Here is a 17501-nt window from a genome sequence, read left to right on the forward strand (position 1 = left end):
TGTCTTTGTATTCTTTCTCTTTCTCCATTAATGTTTTAAATACTTTTCAAGTATGGATAGACAGGCCCCAATATCACAATACATAGGGCCTCATAGGCTATAGGCCTACAGTATTAAAAACAACAACATGGTGATCCAGCTTGAAGGTACAAAGGGATCGCCGCATAGTTTTGGTTGAGACGTCTAACTTCAGGTTTCTAACATTTTATGAAACATTGAGCATGTAATTCCAGGAGAGTTTTTCAACGTTTAGGGCCTACTTGATGAAAATTGGTTCTGAAATGGCTGAGATTTCCAAAACAGAGCCATTCTAATAAAAGGTGCATGCATGGACCCACCTTTTATTATTATCATTTTCTTAGGATCGCTTTGTTTTACTTTGTTTTTTTGATATCTCGGCCATACCAAAACCGATTTTCATCATAACTTGTTTAATAAACTTTGAATTCTTCATAAAATAGTATACTTTACGGTATGTCCCCACCCCCCGAAAAAATACAATGGGACCTTCCGCAATGATAACTTTAAAAACCGTGAATCAATCCAACTTTTTCAGGGTACGAAACTATTTCATTGCCCACGTCTTAATACAGAAAATCTCGTTCGATTTGCTTCAGTCGTCAAAGAAAAATGAGGAATTTTGTAGAGCATGTCAGGAATCTCTTCCCTCCAAGTTCTGTCTATTTCGTTCACACACAAGAGCATCCAAGTGCTAAACTTGGAAGAATCAAACTCATGACATGCTATACAACAATCCACATTTCTCTGTGACCGCTGAATGGGGTTTTCTGGAAAATAGAGCTAAGATGTTATAATTTCAGACCCTGAAGTAACATTTAGACAATCTAATCATATTGGGTGTTATCAATGCGAAAATCTGATTGTAATTCTTTTTGGGACATAACACTGTACAACATTTTATAAGTGGTTTCTTGGTATTTTCGCAAAAGGTTCAAAGTTCAATATTCATCTTCACCATACCATCCCTTTAAATGCTCCAAAACTTTACAGAACTGTCGTATAAAGCAATATTTAAAATCATGAGAAAGAAAAAGACCCTTCCAACAATTCCGTATATTAAGTAGAATAAAAGCGATGGTACTAAGCTTCGAAAGTAAAGGAATTATCCCTCAGTATTATCAAGTTTTTTTTTGTTTATATATATATATATATATATATAGTTTTTAGCTGAGTGGCGTTTTGAGAATTCAATCAATTAGATGAGTTCAGCTGTCAATGGAAAATATCACTGACTATACCATCCTTTAAAAAGTGCACAAGTTGTATATAAAGTATAGTCCTGTATACATGTACATGTGTGCGTGGAAGAAAAATAAAAAAAAATTGCAATAAATCAATATAGATAGATAGACAGAAGGGAAGCAAGGAAAGAAAATGTCTAAAGGAGGAGGCCGGAAATGATGGAAGGAAGGATGGAAAAAAGAAGGAAGGACAGAATTAACCCCTGGGAAAGAGTCTATTTTTCCAGTGGGAGATGAGAAGGAACTGGAGGATCGCCGGAGGATCGGCGCCAGGCTGCAGTCCGCTTGCTCCAATATGAGAGCAATGTATACCTGTTAATCCTATTTAATCATCATTATTATATCACCGGCAAGAAGGTGATATGACAAGGCTATCCTCTTTGTAGCTACGATCACAACGACAGTATTAATCAGGACCTTGTGAGGTATAGGGCAAGGAAGTTCAAGAGAATGGAGTCACAACCGTCTTATTTCCCTTCCTAGATGTTCGATGCCGCCGCTCAAAATATTTGTAGCATGTGCCAAACAAGATCTGCCACGCAGATAGTCCCTGAGACAATTGACTCTATCATGTCTCATTGCATAACCACCAGCCACTTTCTAAGGAAGATATGTCTTTGTGATGGTAATTACTTTTCGCTATCCCTTCTTCAGGTTGGTGGTACAGACACGAGGACGTGCGAATAGTAATTGCGCAAAAAAAAAAAATAAATAAATAAATGCTGAAATAAAGATGAAAATTACTCTACTGGTCATACCCGGGCACTAATCTGATATATAATTCTCTATCAATAAAGAATCATACTTGAAGATTATTCCATGTTAGTTTTCTTTGTCGGAATTAAGTGGAAAAGTGATAAAAACGGCTTTCCAGGTTGGGACAGTTTTAAACATTTTTACATGATACACCTCTGATTTACACTTTTCCATAAATTTCTGCTTGACTTTTGTTTTACACGCTTTATCATTTTATTTCATTTAATAAATAAATAAGCAAAATATGGCCAATATAAAGTTAACGTTCAAAATGAATCTATTGCTCAGCAAGACGGCGGCTTCGAACATCGATCATCAAAGGCACAAATGCACCTGTGAAATTGTTTTGTACATCAATAGAAATCTGACAGCTGTTTGAATAATCACAGCCAGTTGGAACTCCAACTCTTAAACCTCCTTGGTCCTACCGGGGAGGTGCTAGAGAAGGAGAGACAACCTGCTCTCGTTTGAAGTCATGCGCGGTACCGCCGAGAAGTTATGCGTTCAACTACAGGTGTTACCCATGTGCTTTGACAAAAGAGAGCATCAATAATCGCGACTAGCGCTCTCACATCTAGAAATACTTAAATGCCCCCTACTGCAATTCGCTCTCTCTTTCAATGTGATGGCAACAATGAATTTGTGTACCTTGAACTGGAACAGCGAATCAAAATGCAGTGTAAAACTGACAATTTGAACAGCAAATAGTTTAAAAGCACGCTGGAACACGCTTTAGTGGAGTACTTTATTTGAAAGATCAAAATATACCAGATTAAAAGATAGAAAACTAACATGCGGAAATGTGGGCATTACAGAAAAATGTCACGTTTTTAACAGGGCCTAATTTTCATTTCATTTCGATTTGTGCATTACGAAGAAACTAAATACATGTTTATGATATTGAATTCTTTCTTAAACTATACTAAATCAATTCGAGTATTTCATATAAAATTTTACAGTGAAATAAAGCTTGTAATTCAACGAAAGGTGAAATGCGCTCTTCGTCTCCGAACTTCGTCTTGCAACTAGTGCGGTGCCGAGCATGACTTCAAAGCGTAGTGGAATGCATCCCATTGTAACGCCTTGAACCCAAACATACTGCTACTTAGTAGTACTTGCCACTCCATCTCTGCAACACCTCCTAGGCCCTGGTCCTACATAGTACAACCTGTACTTTCCCGCGCTACAGAGTTTAAAACCCAATCTTTCCCACGTGCATAAAGAGATATTAAGCGCGCCGCCTTTATGAAAGCTTTACTTTGATTGGTTAGTAAGGTAGGCGGGCCAGAGATATATCCAATGAATACAGTCCGTATAGAAGCTACGCAGTTGCCACATCTTCACATGACGTGTTGCATGCATACCATTGTTATTCATTATGCATCCGTTCTCCGAAATGGTTCCGTGTTGAAATACATTATACAGCAGTGTAATAGGAGGTTTCTGTCGTTGTTCGGACCACATTCGGTTGACGAAATGTTGGCTGACTACCCAGTCGCTGTAGACTACAATTTCTCACCGGTGCAGAGGTACGTTTGTCATATTTATGCCACTAATCTGTCCAACAAGCTGGGAAATATCATCCGATTGAGCAATCGGTCCCACACGTTGAACTTCGTGTGAAGATTTCATGATTCTAAAGTCATGTGCGTTTACGGTGATGGATGGTGCATGGTCGGTCGATGGTGATATTTTTCTAAGTAGCCCGACCAGACGCCGTTGTGTACACCGACAGGGCTGTGTACAAGACACACAGATACCATTGATACCATGCATTGCATTGGGTCCGTTGCAACCGTGTCCACCTGTCTGTCCACAGACGTTAGCCTAGACGTGAGACACCATCAATTAATGAGTCACGCATGTGACTGAGTAACAGAGTAATCTCTCCCGTATATGCCAATATGAATTGTATGATATGAACCATGTGAACGATTGCTTCTTTCTACTGTACTGTAAATTTATCTGTAAATCCTATTGATTTGCCTTGACAACGGGCAAATCAGTGTTCACTGTTGTGCTTTGTAATCTCAGTCCGGGAAACCCGCTCATGAGGACCGCTCCCGCGTACGAGGACTGCCCCGCCTCATGAGGACCGCCCCCATGCCTCATGAGGCCTGGGAACGCCTCATGAGGCCCCCCTATTCATTCTATTCATCTCACATCTGACGTATAAATTGTCGCAACTTTGCATGGTGATTTTTTGTTACACACACATGTCCACTGTCCATGATGAAAAGAAGAAAAAATCCTATCTGTTACGTGTTTTAATGGGCGCTCTGCATCGGTTGATTAAAACAGGATTTTTTCTTCTTTTCATCATGGACAGTGGACATGTGTGTGTAATAAAAAATCACCATGCAAAGTTGCGACAATTTATACGTCAGATGTGAGATGAATAGAAATGAATAGGGGGGCCTCATGAGGCGTTCCCCTCGAGCCTCATGAGGCGGGGCAGTCCTCGTACGCGGGAGCGGTCCTCATGAGCGGGTTTCCCGGACTGATCTCAATGGACATGGACAATGATCAATGCCCAATGAATGCAATGGTTCTACATAATTGGTAGGAAGGAATTTTGGTAATTCACTGATGTGATGGAGAGTTTTGCTGGGTGGGACCAGATATTGAAATTTGTTGAAATTATGGGTGGGACCTGATATGATTATGAAATTAAAAACCTGTTCTTTACCATACATGTTGTCTTTTTTGTTTTACTCCAACTTTTGGATTTGAACTTCAGAGTTCGAGATGATTGTTATGAATATATTTCTTTCCAGACAGACAGAGTGTCTGCACTTCACCTGCAGCTGTACAAAATTTATTCAGCCTACAAATGTATGTGCTCCTTTGTGTACATTCAATGGGCAACAGAAACTGCTCGACTTAAAAAACCCCACAAAGAATTGTGAAAGAAATGAGGAGGCAAGACTAACCTTATTTCCGTGGTGCATTACAGGTGGCTCGTGCCACAAGTTTAATTCAAAGCCATGCCAACTACTTATATTTAAGTGTTTCATTTTGTGGTGACCTAAATGGGATAGCCCGATAAATTTATATCAGAGGAAATGTTGTTTCACACATCAAAAGAGGCATGATTCATGCTTTATGTAAAACTGTGGTAGAGACACTACAATATCTCTTGATGAACTCTTTGAAGACTTGCATAGCTTAGACCTCCCCGAAAGTGACAGAATAATCAGCAAGTTGATTGCGGTCACTCATACGGAAGAAGAAGAAGATATCCTGCAGTCTGAGTGTATTTGTCATTGATTTGTTATTCTTTCCCAACAAAGCCCCCTCTTCCACCGGCACTTTGATGATGACCTGCTGATTCCGGGGCACTACGAAGAGGACGCCGAGCTCCCATTGGTTGAGAACACAAGGTGGGCACCATAAGGTGTAGACCTACACTGTACAACAATGTACACTAAAGTCTGTACCACACACGCACACATTAACATACACACACACACACACACGCACACACACAAACTAACCCCCCCCCCCCCCCCCTTTGATAAGATTGCATAACTTTTGAATGAATCTAGGTTTGAGCAAAATAATGTGGCAGGGGTATCGCTACACTTACATTTGTATTAACTCTTTATGTGCCATGGTTTAAACCTCCTGTGTGCCACATTATTCTGAGAAAGCAACATCATCATTCTTTGAGGAATCATTCTGTTTTTCAAAAATATGTAAGTTAAATAGATTTTTGTTACCCTTGACATGTAATGAGCAAAACTGTATCACAAATCTATGATCATTTTTTTTTTTCTTCTTTCAATTGACCAGTAGCTACATTATTGTAGAGGCATGAATTTTGCACACAAAATAGTTCCAGGGACTCAGAATTTACTGTTGGGAAATCCAGTAGGAAACACTGAGCTTCATATGTAGCCAATGACCACATAAAATGCAAGCTACATGTAACAGGAATGGAATCACAAGATTGAGAAACGCTTTCATTGTTTTGTGATATTTGGCAATTTATCAGTTTAGTTTAAGCAGCTTTGTACGTTTGAGCAGAATATGCAAAGTTGGCATGCCATCGACCGAGTTGGGCGTGTGAACAAGGCACATAAAGAGTTAATTAACTTCTCTTTGAAAATGGGGGGGGGGGGGGGGGGGGCTAATGAGCTATTTTGTACATGACTGAGCCTACATGGCCAGTTGTTTTTCAGAAGTCACAATCTAAATCCTATTTCTAAAATTGTTTTTGGGGTCTGTGAAACATTGTGTTTATGATAAATCTTTTCTTATTTTTTTAACAGTTTTTGTTGTGTATGAACATAACCAAAGACTCCTGTAGAAAGAGATTGCTTTACAGTCTATTCTTTTTTTTTTGTAGGCAATACATACCTTGATACTTGACATCCAGATTTAGAATGCAAAGCAGGGAAACAAAGTTAGAAGTCAATAGGTTTTGATGAATTATCTTGCATCATCTCAGAGGCATCTTAGTGTTAAGTTTTATTCATGAAGAAATTCACAATCAATTCATTACAAAATGTATCATTTACTTGGTACCATGAAACATGATGTAAATACTCAGAAGTGATTGATTGCTTTTTGGTTCCTACAGTTTAGTGAAGTCCAATTTTTGCAACTGACAGTAATTACAAATTTTACAATGAATTTTGTCACTGAGGGACATTGCATTTTTATTCCATCTTTTGTGAACAAAAACCTTGATCTTGTATGAAAAACAACATTTTGAAAGAGTGAGGCATGTAAACAAATCATGTGGCATTTCAATCACAAAAACAGACAAGTAATGTAGTTGCCATAATCTACAGACATTCCAAGAAAATGAATTTGCTGATATTCTACAGATTCTTGTGGAATGTTTGAATTTATATCTAAGTTGTGTTTGAAGTCTCGTGCTGCAGAGAAAAGAGGACAATTGCATGCCTATTTTTTTTTTTACAAATAAAAAGAAGTAGCGAATTACATCACAGTGAATCAACATTGCTTCCTTTGCTTTGTAGTAAGTAGGTTTACTCTTCACACTTCCCACTTTGACTTTACTGTACGCCGGGTGGTCTCCAACCACTTGCAAAATTGTCTCGAAGTCTTGATTCATGAAAAAGACTCGCTAAACATTTCTTTTAGCATATGATTGGTCAATGATGCAATTTCTGAATATTTTCTTTCTTTCCTCCATTTCTTTCTCTCTTTTATGCTGTGTGAGAGATTTTTCATGCCTTTTGAGCTCTCAGACTGAGTGGTAAAGGACATTCACACCTCTATGATGATGATGATTATCATCATAGATATGTATGAAAGCAATTCCTTAGCTCTGAAAAAATTATCTATTGTTTCCAGGTTACTCAACGAACTTCCCCATCTCTTGGATGACGATGACGTGAGTTCCATCTCAGCCAGCATCCAGTACTCGGAACCAATCGACTTCGACGACGACCAGAGGGCAACACCTGATGATATCAAGACATGCCATGCCGGCACGCAGGACTGCCCCATTTCTGGAGGAGGGGTGGACGACGAGGCGGATTCGGAGGGATTCTTTGCTAGTATCAGTGGAGCTTACTTGAATAGCGGTTATCTAAGTTCTCTCCAAGATGCCAGTTTTGCAGGTAGAGGATTGTGTGAATAATTTTTTAATTTGTGTCTTAGTTTGTTTGTTTGTTTGTTTTTTGCCTTATGTCTGGGGTACCAGATGTGAGGACCAGAGTTGAATGAATACTTTATTGTAAAGATGAACGCCATTCATGATGAGTAGTATAATTAATACATAATATTATTTTTTCTTGTGGTGTAAGAGTGTGTTCTACCCTCTTCTCTCTGTGTGTTATTATTGTAATTCTTTACTTTGCTAATACTTTGTATTCAGTATGTTTTGTTTCATTTGTAGTAAATTGTGAATTCCTGAGTCAAGTGATATTCATTAATTTGCTAAAATATTGCCTCCCATAACTGAAATGCGGGGTTTATGTACAAGTCGGAAATTGCTGATCTTCTTTTTTTTTGGGGGGGGGGGGGGGGAGGGGGAAGTGATGATACTTCTTTTGTATTCCATCACTGCTGTTCCACAAACTCTCGTGAAATTGTCTTGTCAAGTTTCCATCCACAAATTATACTTGTGAATGTATGATGAGTATAATGTATTTCCCAGATGAGTATAAATGTATTTCCCAGAGGAAAGTAGAAATAGAAATGATTTTTCTCTATCCTGACTGTGAGCTTTATTGTATTACCAATGGGTAAATCTTAAAGATCTCATGAATGTAACAATATGCCAGTCTTGAGACAAATGAAAAACTTTTTGCAGTCTTTTACAATTGCGAAAGTTTTACTGTAATGCAAGACATTTTTATGGCATGAAATTTTTGCAAATTGGAACCGGTGGCATTTTTTGGTGGCATGAAGTTTTGCGAATTACCACCTTCAATATATGTGACCGTGCATCACAAAACGAACAAAAAGTCGCACATGGTGGTTTTGTGTGTGGACTGAAAATATGTGCAATGGGCCAACCTAACCAATCTTGAGTTTTTCATATTTTCTGAAAGAGCAACTCTTTTTCTATATTAAATAAAATTTTGGGATCATAAAACAAACAGGAACTTGTGTTTTCAGCAGTTTTTCTCGAACACTTTTTGGTGGAATAATGTGATTAGGTGTTTCTCATAGAACCCTCTTCTCATTTCTTAAAAACCCTGTCCTTACTCTCCATTTTCAACTCCAATAACTTTAAAGAGAATAATGCTACTGCATGGAAAGTTGGCAATAATCATCTACAGAATGTGTTAATAAAGCGTGTTTTATTTCAGCTTAATCTGATAATCCCTTTATTGTTGTTGCTTCGGTGATCTACATCTTGTTTTTTGTTCCATTCATCCCTAAGCTAGCATGGCTTGGTAAAGATTAAGCGCTTGAATACACCCTGTACTTCAGAGCCTGTTTTCTCAGTTCACACTTTCCAGAGTGTGTCCTTTCTCTCCAATATTTAGATATGTTAGGAGAGTCCATTTGAATTGAGTTATACATCATTTTAAAGCTTAGAGTCTGCTCTTTCAGAATCTGCTCTCAGCTAAAAATCTATGTCTGGCGACTTTTTGTTGGTTTTGTGATGCAGGGTCACATATACTAGTGTAAACAAGAACTTTCCATGCATTTAAAGTTTGCAAAACTTGGCTGTCACGAAAGTTGCCAAATTAAAATGCATGTGAATATTTCTGGTTTTATAATATGCTGTAAAATTAACTGCTTGTTTGTTCTCAGTTATCAGATGTGTGTCTGATTGTGCCCATTGTAACATTCATACTGAGGTCACCATGCACTTTATTCTTTGTTTTGTGACTTGTGAAAGATTTGTCTACATTTGCCATGTGCTTTCATTATAGACCAGTCTCTTTTCAGACTTTTTAAAAAAAATAAAATCACCCTTTACCCAATAAGCACTGTAATCAAGTCATATGGAGCTATCATCCATCTTTCCCCATCTCACATCCAGATACCGTGACCCTTGACCTTCTTGACTCACCAGACGCTGACTTAGACCTGTGCGTCAATGAGGGCAGCAGCATCGAGGTGACTGAATCTGACATTAGTAGGTCAAAGGCCACAGGTCAAAGGTCGACTTCCCAGCAGAGGAGAAGACAGAAGAAGAAGAGGACAGAGGATAAGAGATGGTGAGGACTGCTTGCCTCATGTTTAACCCGTACAGTGCTTTGTCGCCAGTTGTCACACACGATGGAGTGCAGTGTTCGCTGATTAGAAGAGATGTTTAGAAACTTGTCAATGCCAATGAACAGAGATTACCTAATCCCCCTAATCCTCATTGTGTAACTATGACCTTCCTGTGGTCTGAGGCACATTGCTACTCTACATCAGAGTCAAGCTAGATGAACTTTGCTTGTTGTTCCTGATTTTGTTGGCTGCTGCCATGTTACCAGACATTACACAGCTTCATGTCAAAAAAAAGTAGAATAGAAAAATCAGTGAGTTAGATCAGTGAAATTTTTAGAAAAAGTCAGACCTACCCACAAAAGTTATATCTATCAGAGTTTAGCGAGTATTAAAGATAGAGTGGCGACTCTGTGTGATGTAGGTGTTGAACAACTTTCCATTTGTTTTGTATTCAAGATTTCACAAATTTTCAATTTTTCTGAAATATCTAGAAACAGACAGAACTTATCCGCGGAGGAGGATGTGCAAAAATGTATTGGTCTTATCGTAATCAGGGGCCTGTTTCATAAAACTTGTCATCAGTGACAAGTTGTCATAGATTTGACAAGCTACTGAAATCCTTGCATCTGATTGGCTGAGAGCAAATTTGTCATAGAAATGTGGCAGTTGTCACTGATGACAAGTTTATGAAACGGGCCTTAGGTGTGAAGAAACATTTTCTTGAGAGACAAATGAAAATTGGTGACTTTTCGCGTCAAACCAAATCAAGAGCTGCTTTATACCTACACATGTAGCTCATGAGTGCCTTGGGACTCAAAGGGTGAAGATAGTTGACTGGTATCACTTCTCATCTCAATAAACAGGAATGAGATGACTGTGGAGGAGCAGGAAGATGTGGCCGAGCACCTGTCTGCCGTCCTCCGCGCGCTGCTCGGTCCTCGTGAGCGGATGGAGGTGATGTCGATGATGTCTCCAGAGAAACGGTCGAAACTCAGCGACAACGATTTCGTCATCGGTACGTCCTGCTCTGTAGAACTGTTATTGATAAATCTCAGCTGTTAGGTCATGCAAGATACAACTGTCCTGATATTGCGTAAAAATGAAGCTGTGAAGAAGGACAATTTAAACAATTGTTAAATTCTTCAAATCAATGAAAATGTGTTGAGCTTGATTAACAGTATTCAGTTTTTGTCATGAGCTGTTGTGTTACAATAAATCATGTCAAAAAAGCCTTCAAGCATGGTGATATGTGTTCATAGATATCCTAGCAAAAACGTCTGTGAGCTTGAGTTTTCTTCCTATATTTGTCCAGTGATATACAGCTAAATCAGTGAATTTAGATGATTTTAAAGATGAGCTACCAACATGTTAAACAGCACATTTATTGTGTCAAGTCTTCCTGAAAGACAAATTAAAAAAAAAGAATAGAAGTGCTCCAATACAATACATGGACTCATCTGTGTATATAGTGGCCATATTCAAGGCATGGAATATTTATCTACTGGTACTTAGGTGTCTTTCTGTCATGCTAGTACAGTACTTGATCATGAATGGCAAAATTGTTGTTAGTCTCAGTATGTAGTATATTGAGACTCTTGAAATCTAAAGGGTGTAAAGTATTCCATACAGCATCATACAGTGCAATACAGGCGAACCTCATGATAATGACGACTTAAAAACCATTACAATATGTTAATCGGTTTTTTCACTATATCAGGGCATGAAAACCGAAGAAAAATACAGAGATAAGCCTGCAAAATCATGTTGAGAGGGCTTTACAGTGCTCTATAGTTATAACAAATACTTTCACTGTAAGGAAAGTCTTGTTCCAACAAAGTAAAAATTCAGGTCCTACAATTGTGACGTATATATTTCTATGTACTTGACTGTTTAGCTAAGACAAAATTTTGACATGACCAAAGAAAACTACTGCACACTGGTCCATAGGACTTTGTTGTAATGTGAGTTGCCTGTATTTAACCTCTTTAAGATATGATTCCACTGTATACTGAAACACTTGCTCATTATTGCACACAGAGGCCCACATGCTGAGTGAGTCGATGCTGGCACGGCTCGAGACTTTCCTAGAGGAGAACGAGGCGAAGGGGGAGGCAAGTGATTCGGAGCTCGTCCTGGCCCGACCGGAGAGGAAGCGGGGATGCGGCAGCAACGGGCGGCGGAGAAAGTGCGCCAGCCTTCCCGCCTCCCCTCAACACAGAGGGAGCTATGACGAGGGCTCCTCGTCGTCATCGATAGGCGGCAAAATGGTGAGTTTGCAGCACGTGAAAGTCCCTACGATGATAAAGTTGGAAAAGATTGTGAGTCTTGTCTTCGTTTTTAATTCTCTGCATGCCACAGTAATTTCCTGTTCTTAGGGACTGTATTCTCAGGCGAAAAGGCCGCACCTCCGCATAAGCCGCATCCCGACTTTGGCGACATAAAGAAGAAAAAAAAAGTTTTTTCCTTTCGAAACTTTCACCCTTCTTTTTGTAAGTTTTGACAACAAATTCTGTTTGCATTTCTGCCTGATTTTGCATGCTTGCGAGTTCTTTTGTGTGTGTGCATGTGTGTGTGTGTTAGAGTGACTGTACAGTACTGTTTGAGGTGAGGATTCAGGTTTATAACTTTTTTTGGTGAGATAAAGAGAAACCTCTCATGAAATATGAAAGAGAGTGTAATTTCAAGAAGGATTCAATGTTTATTTGATGAAAATTGACCTTCAAATTGCTGAGATATCCAAAAAAGCGATCCTAATAAAATTGACAAGCCCCGACTTTTCTTTGGATCTCTTTGTTTTTCCTCATTTTTAGATATCTCAGTCATTTCAAAACCGATTGTCATCAAATAAACTTTCGATTCCTCTTAGAATTGTATGGTCTTTAACATTTCATAGAGTGGTTTCTAAGTATCTCGCAAAATGTTACAAGCTGAATCCTCACCTCAACCAGTACTGTACAGTCCCTCTAACACTGAATGACGCAAACTCCATGTCCCTCGATGTGAAGGAATATTGAGTGCATGTTCGGGATGTTCATGTGTTAAACAACGGAATGAAACTTGTATTTATGAGAAAGTGTGTGCACGTTTGTGTTTTCATTCACACAGTTTGCTGTACAATCCAGGACATGTTGTGCAGTGGTCTGGACGGCTCGGCAAAGCAACTTGTTGGCGCTGCGCGTACGCTCCCAAACAAAGGCGCGGAAGCAACAGCGGTTGGTAGATGATAACAAAAAAGAAAACAAGTTGTAATTCATTAATTGCAGAAAAAAGCTTTGTTCATTTAAGATTGACTGATTCATTGTATCACATCGAGTTACTCATTGGCACATTGCATAGTCCCTTGCATGATTACGCGTGCATTGGTTCAGCAGCTTATTTGCTAGGTTGAACATGCCGTAATTTGGTTGTGCTGGCGTTTAGGCCGTGCCCTGAGTTTATTACTTCTATTCAGGGAAAATTTGTGTGACCTTAAGGATGGAGAATACGGAACACGTGTGAAATTTGTGCACCTTTGACTTGTTGGGAGAGAAATACAGGGGTATGATACCTACACCTTTGGCAGGTAGGGTCAATGAACTTATGAGTTCAAGCTGCACATTTTTATATGCATTTCAGTGCATGCTCTAGTTTCTGCTAAGGCGAGGCGCATCGCACAGCTTGAAGTTGATGACGCAACAAAAGCTTCTTTATTGGGAAATCAGGCAACTTCAGCACGCATTCGCATGGATGGAAATCACTGATCTCTATGGAAGAACAAGATCAGTTTTGGAAATGAACTGCTTGGCGGAGGTCTGCGCTGTCTGAGTGCTTCTCTAGTTTTTCTATTTTCTTTTTACCGTCCTGCAGTGAAGTCATGGACTGTTGTAGTCCGATTTGTGTCTCCTTCTCTGCTTTGACAGTGATCCATCTCTACTTACTATGTCTGCAATTTTCTTGTCCTTTTCAGAAATCAAAGCGACAAAAATCACTAAGGGCGTGGCGCAGGAGATCCAGAAAAGACTACCGCCAAGCGTCGAAGGAGAGAAGGAGTGGATTATTTCACAAGGAAGAGGTAGACTAAAAATCCTCACAATTTTCATTCTCTTTCCCATTTATGTTAGATATTTACCTTTATTCTTCATAAGTTGCCAAATGTGTAATTTCTTTCTGTAAGTGCGTGAGTCTTCATGACCGATAATTGCTGTAGAATTGTCAGTTGGGGAAACAAGAGAGGTCAGTATTTTTGTCCCCGCCGAACGAGTTCGAGCAGGGGACTATGAAACGGGCTCCGTACGTGTGTGTGTCCGTGTGTCCGTCCGTCCGTACGTGTGTCCGTCCGTCCGTGTGTCCGTGCTAACGAGAGTATGCTTGTGTGGCTAGGAGAACAATAGTGCACAATAGATGGCCTTTATTCCGTCAGGCTTGTGTGGCTAAAATTTTTGCTTGTGTGTCTATTTTAACAAAAGGGAGAACAAAGGGGTAGACACACAAGTATATCACCGTAAGGTCGTGCGTCCGTCCGTGTGTCCGTGTGTGCGTCCGTGTGTGATCAAAATCTTCAATTTGCTACTTCTCTGTCATTTATGAGCCAATTTTGATTCTGTTTGCTTTATATGATAGCACTACATGGGAGCTTTGAAACTTCTACACAGAATTTCAGTCGTGACCTTTGACCTTGACCTTTGACCTATATTGTACATTTTGCTACAAAATGCTACTCCTTCGCCATTTCTAACCCGATTTCGATTCCGTTTGCTTTATATGATGGCACTAGGTGAGGGCTTCAAAACTTGTACACAGAATTTTGACCTTTGACTTCTTTGACCTTTGACCTTGATTTTTGACCTATATTGTACATTTTGCTACAAAATGCTACTCCTTCGCCATTTCGAACCCGATTTCGATTCCGTTTGCTTTATGTGATGGCACTAGGTGAGGGCTTCAAAACTTCTACACAGAATTTTGACCTTTGCCTTCTTTGACCTTTGACCTTGATTTTTGACCTATATTGTACATTTTGCTACAAAATGCTACTCCTTCGCCATTTCTAACCTGATTTCGATTCCGTTTGCTTTATGTGATGGCACTAGGTGAGGGCTTCAAAACTTCTACACAGAATTTTGACCTTTGACTTCTTTGACATTTGACCTTGATTTTTGACCTATATTGTACATTTTGCTACAAAATGCTACTCCTTCGCCATTTCTAACCCGATTTCGATTCCGTTTGCTTTATGTGATGGCACTAGGTGAGGGCTTCAAAACTTCTACACAGAATTTTGACCTTTGCCTTCTTTGACCTTTGACCTTGATTTTTGACCTGTATTGTACATTGGCTACAAAATGCTACTCCTTCGCCATTTCTAACCCGATTTCGATTCCGTTTGCTTTATGTGATGGCACTAGGTGAGGGCTTCAAAACTTTACACAGAATTTTGACCTTTGCCTTCTTTGACCTTTGACCTTGATTTTTGACCTGTATTGTACATAGGCTATAAAATGCTACTCCTTCGCCATTTCTAACCCGATTTCGATTCCGTTTGCTTTATGTGATGGCACTAGGTGAGGGCTTCAAAACTTTTACACAGAATTTTGACCTTTGACTTCTTTGACCTTGATTTTTTACCTATATTGCGCATTTTGCTACAAAATGCTACTTCCGGCGGGGACGTATATTACGCACCGCGTAATTTCTACTTTTCCTTGTTTGAATTGTCTTGAAAAGATTACAGGTCTTTGTTGTTCACTTTTTACCTGTGCCTGTAGATATTGCCATGGGAGACAATAGACATTTGCTGTGTGAAACTTTTTTCAAATTGGAGCAGACAACTTATTCTGTGGCATGAAGCTTACTGGATTGCCAACCATGATCGCATACGTTATTTCTGGCATTCAGTGCATTGTGTTGACAAAAGCTTTTGTGTTTCATGTGCATCTGACATTTGCAAATCTTGGCTCCGGAGGAAGTTTGCAAAAGTTTTATACACATGAAAGTGTATGGTTTAGTACTCAAATTTTCTTTTGGCTGCTATCATTTGTATGCCATTTTATTTTTGACTTTGTGTACTTAGCAGTGACCAGAATTGACTTCCGCATGGTGTAAAGCAAGAAATATTCACTGCACAAATTCTTGCAAACCGGAGCCCGCGGCCTTTTCATGGCGTGAAATTTTTGCGAAATGCCACCGGCATCTAATGCATCATAGTGTAGACTAGAACTTTTACGTCCATTTGAATTTTGTGAATCTTGGCTCTTGCAAAATTTGCATAATTAAAATACATACAAACATTTCTGGTTTTATACACGGCCAGTATCTCGTGTAAGCGTCACAAATTACCTGTCTTACAGTTTATGTCAGGATGCTCTCTGAACTCAACTAATTACCTTATTCATTCGCTCCCATTTTCCAGGTTCTCTCACTATCACAGAGTATAAAGGAAGAGGCATCGGACGAAGAAGAGATCGATATACTTGGATGACATCATCCCCCGTACTTTAAGTTCCAAGAAAAAAGATAAGAATAGAAAACCACAACAGAAATGCAAGAGATCTATCATAGAGTGTTATCATGAAAAATGCAATTAGAATTAGAGAGTACATCTGGAAGCGGAAGTAAGGCAAAAAAAAAAAATGTTTTGGCGTAATGGGCCATATGAAAATAGGGTACGTAGATTAATTTTTTTAGGTGAATGACATAGCGCAATATTTTACCGCCACTCTTTGCAATGAAGCAAACACTGGACAACTCCATATACTGAAGTACAAAACAAAAATAAAAAAGCTTGTGAAAACAACCAACTTGTTTAAAAAAAAAATCATGCTACTACACATGTGGATTAAATAAAAACAAGAGGATAAATCGTAAAAAAAAGAAAAAGATGGAAGTTGTGAAACTTATAGGAGAACCAGTGAAATCCGGAAAAAGATGGCGTCTGCGCCAAAGCAATAACAATTGCACTATCGATATCGAAATATTGTGCTATCATTGATGCCGATAATGAAGATTTGTTTTTTGAAATCTCTAGAGTTTGGGACATTTTTAGGGATGGTCACGTTACGCTAATGCATTTTTTTTTTTCTCTTTTGGCCTAATGTTTAGCATCTTCTCAGCTCTTTGTCACACTTTGATCCTAGGTGTGACCAGACACCATTGGGGGGAGAAAGAGAGGGAAATGGTTCCTTCATGCCGTATAGGCCAAGTACTTTACGACGGCTTCATATTTTCAAGTCGACTGGTATTCGCAAAAGCGACAACATATCCAAATATTGCCCCCTGCCGCACAAATGCAATATACATGTATATTGACTCAGAGGTGGAATATCGCAAACTTTGCATGGTTGCATAATTGCCGTAAAGAAATAATAACATCTGTTTTACAGTCCATCAGTATGGCTCTTGATAGCAAGTTTAACCACCTACGAAATTGTCCCCCGATATATTATGCTCACAAAGTATATGGTGTGTGCAATTAGCTTCTGATATGATAGTAACTCAGAAAAGTAGCTACTACTCATTGATTGACTAAAGATCATGTGCTATGATTTTCATATTATGAGAAAATTGTATTTAAATCATGGGGCTTTGTGAAGATAATCATTAACGAAAAACAGAAAACAAGCTTACATTTTTTTTTTGATAGAACCGCAGGCCTCAGAAGTTAAAGACTTGCACAAAATAGTGAATGTGCTTGAAGCAAATGTTGATATTTCCTGAAAAATTGCAAGATTCATCTCATAACTACCTCCTGTCAAAACCTCAAAAAGTCTGTGAACGTTCTGAATTTCAAAACCTTCCTTTTTTGTTTTTCATGAAGCATTTTACGTAGGTGTGTTGAACAGACCTATTGTGTTA

General features: G+C 39.0%; 1 protein-coding gene across 1 annotated transcript; it reads left to right on the top strand.

Moving 5' to 3' along the window:
• The first annotated feature begins 3413 nt into the window (after window positions 1-3413).
• On the top strand, window positions 3414-16128 carry LOC139712200 (uncharacterized). Its single transcript, XM_071624040.1, has 8 exons — window positions 3414-3547; window positions 5312-5401; window positions 7347-7615; window positions 9496-9673; window positions 10535-10686; window positions 11709-11938; window positions 13618-13722; window positions 16060-16128. Exons 1-8 carry the CDS (start codon window positions 3495-3497, stop codon window positions 16126-16128), a joined length of 1146 nt encoding a protein of 381 aa, XP_071480141.1. The 5' UTR covers window positions 3414-3494.
• Window positions 16129-17501: the final 1373 nt, after the last annotated feature.

Source organism: Diadema antillarum, unplaced genomic scaffold (genome assembly GCF_040938485.1).
Source record: "Diadema antillarum isolate AM-2024a unplaced genomic scaffold, OU_Dant_1.0 seq00001773_RagTag, whole genome shotgun sequence".
NCBI classification, from domain to species: Eukaryota; Metazoa; Echinodermata; class Echinoidea; order Diadematoida; family Diadematidae; genus Diadema; species Diadema antillarum.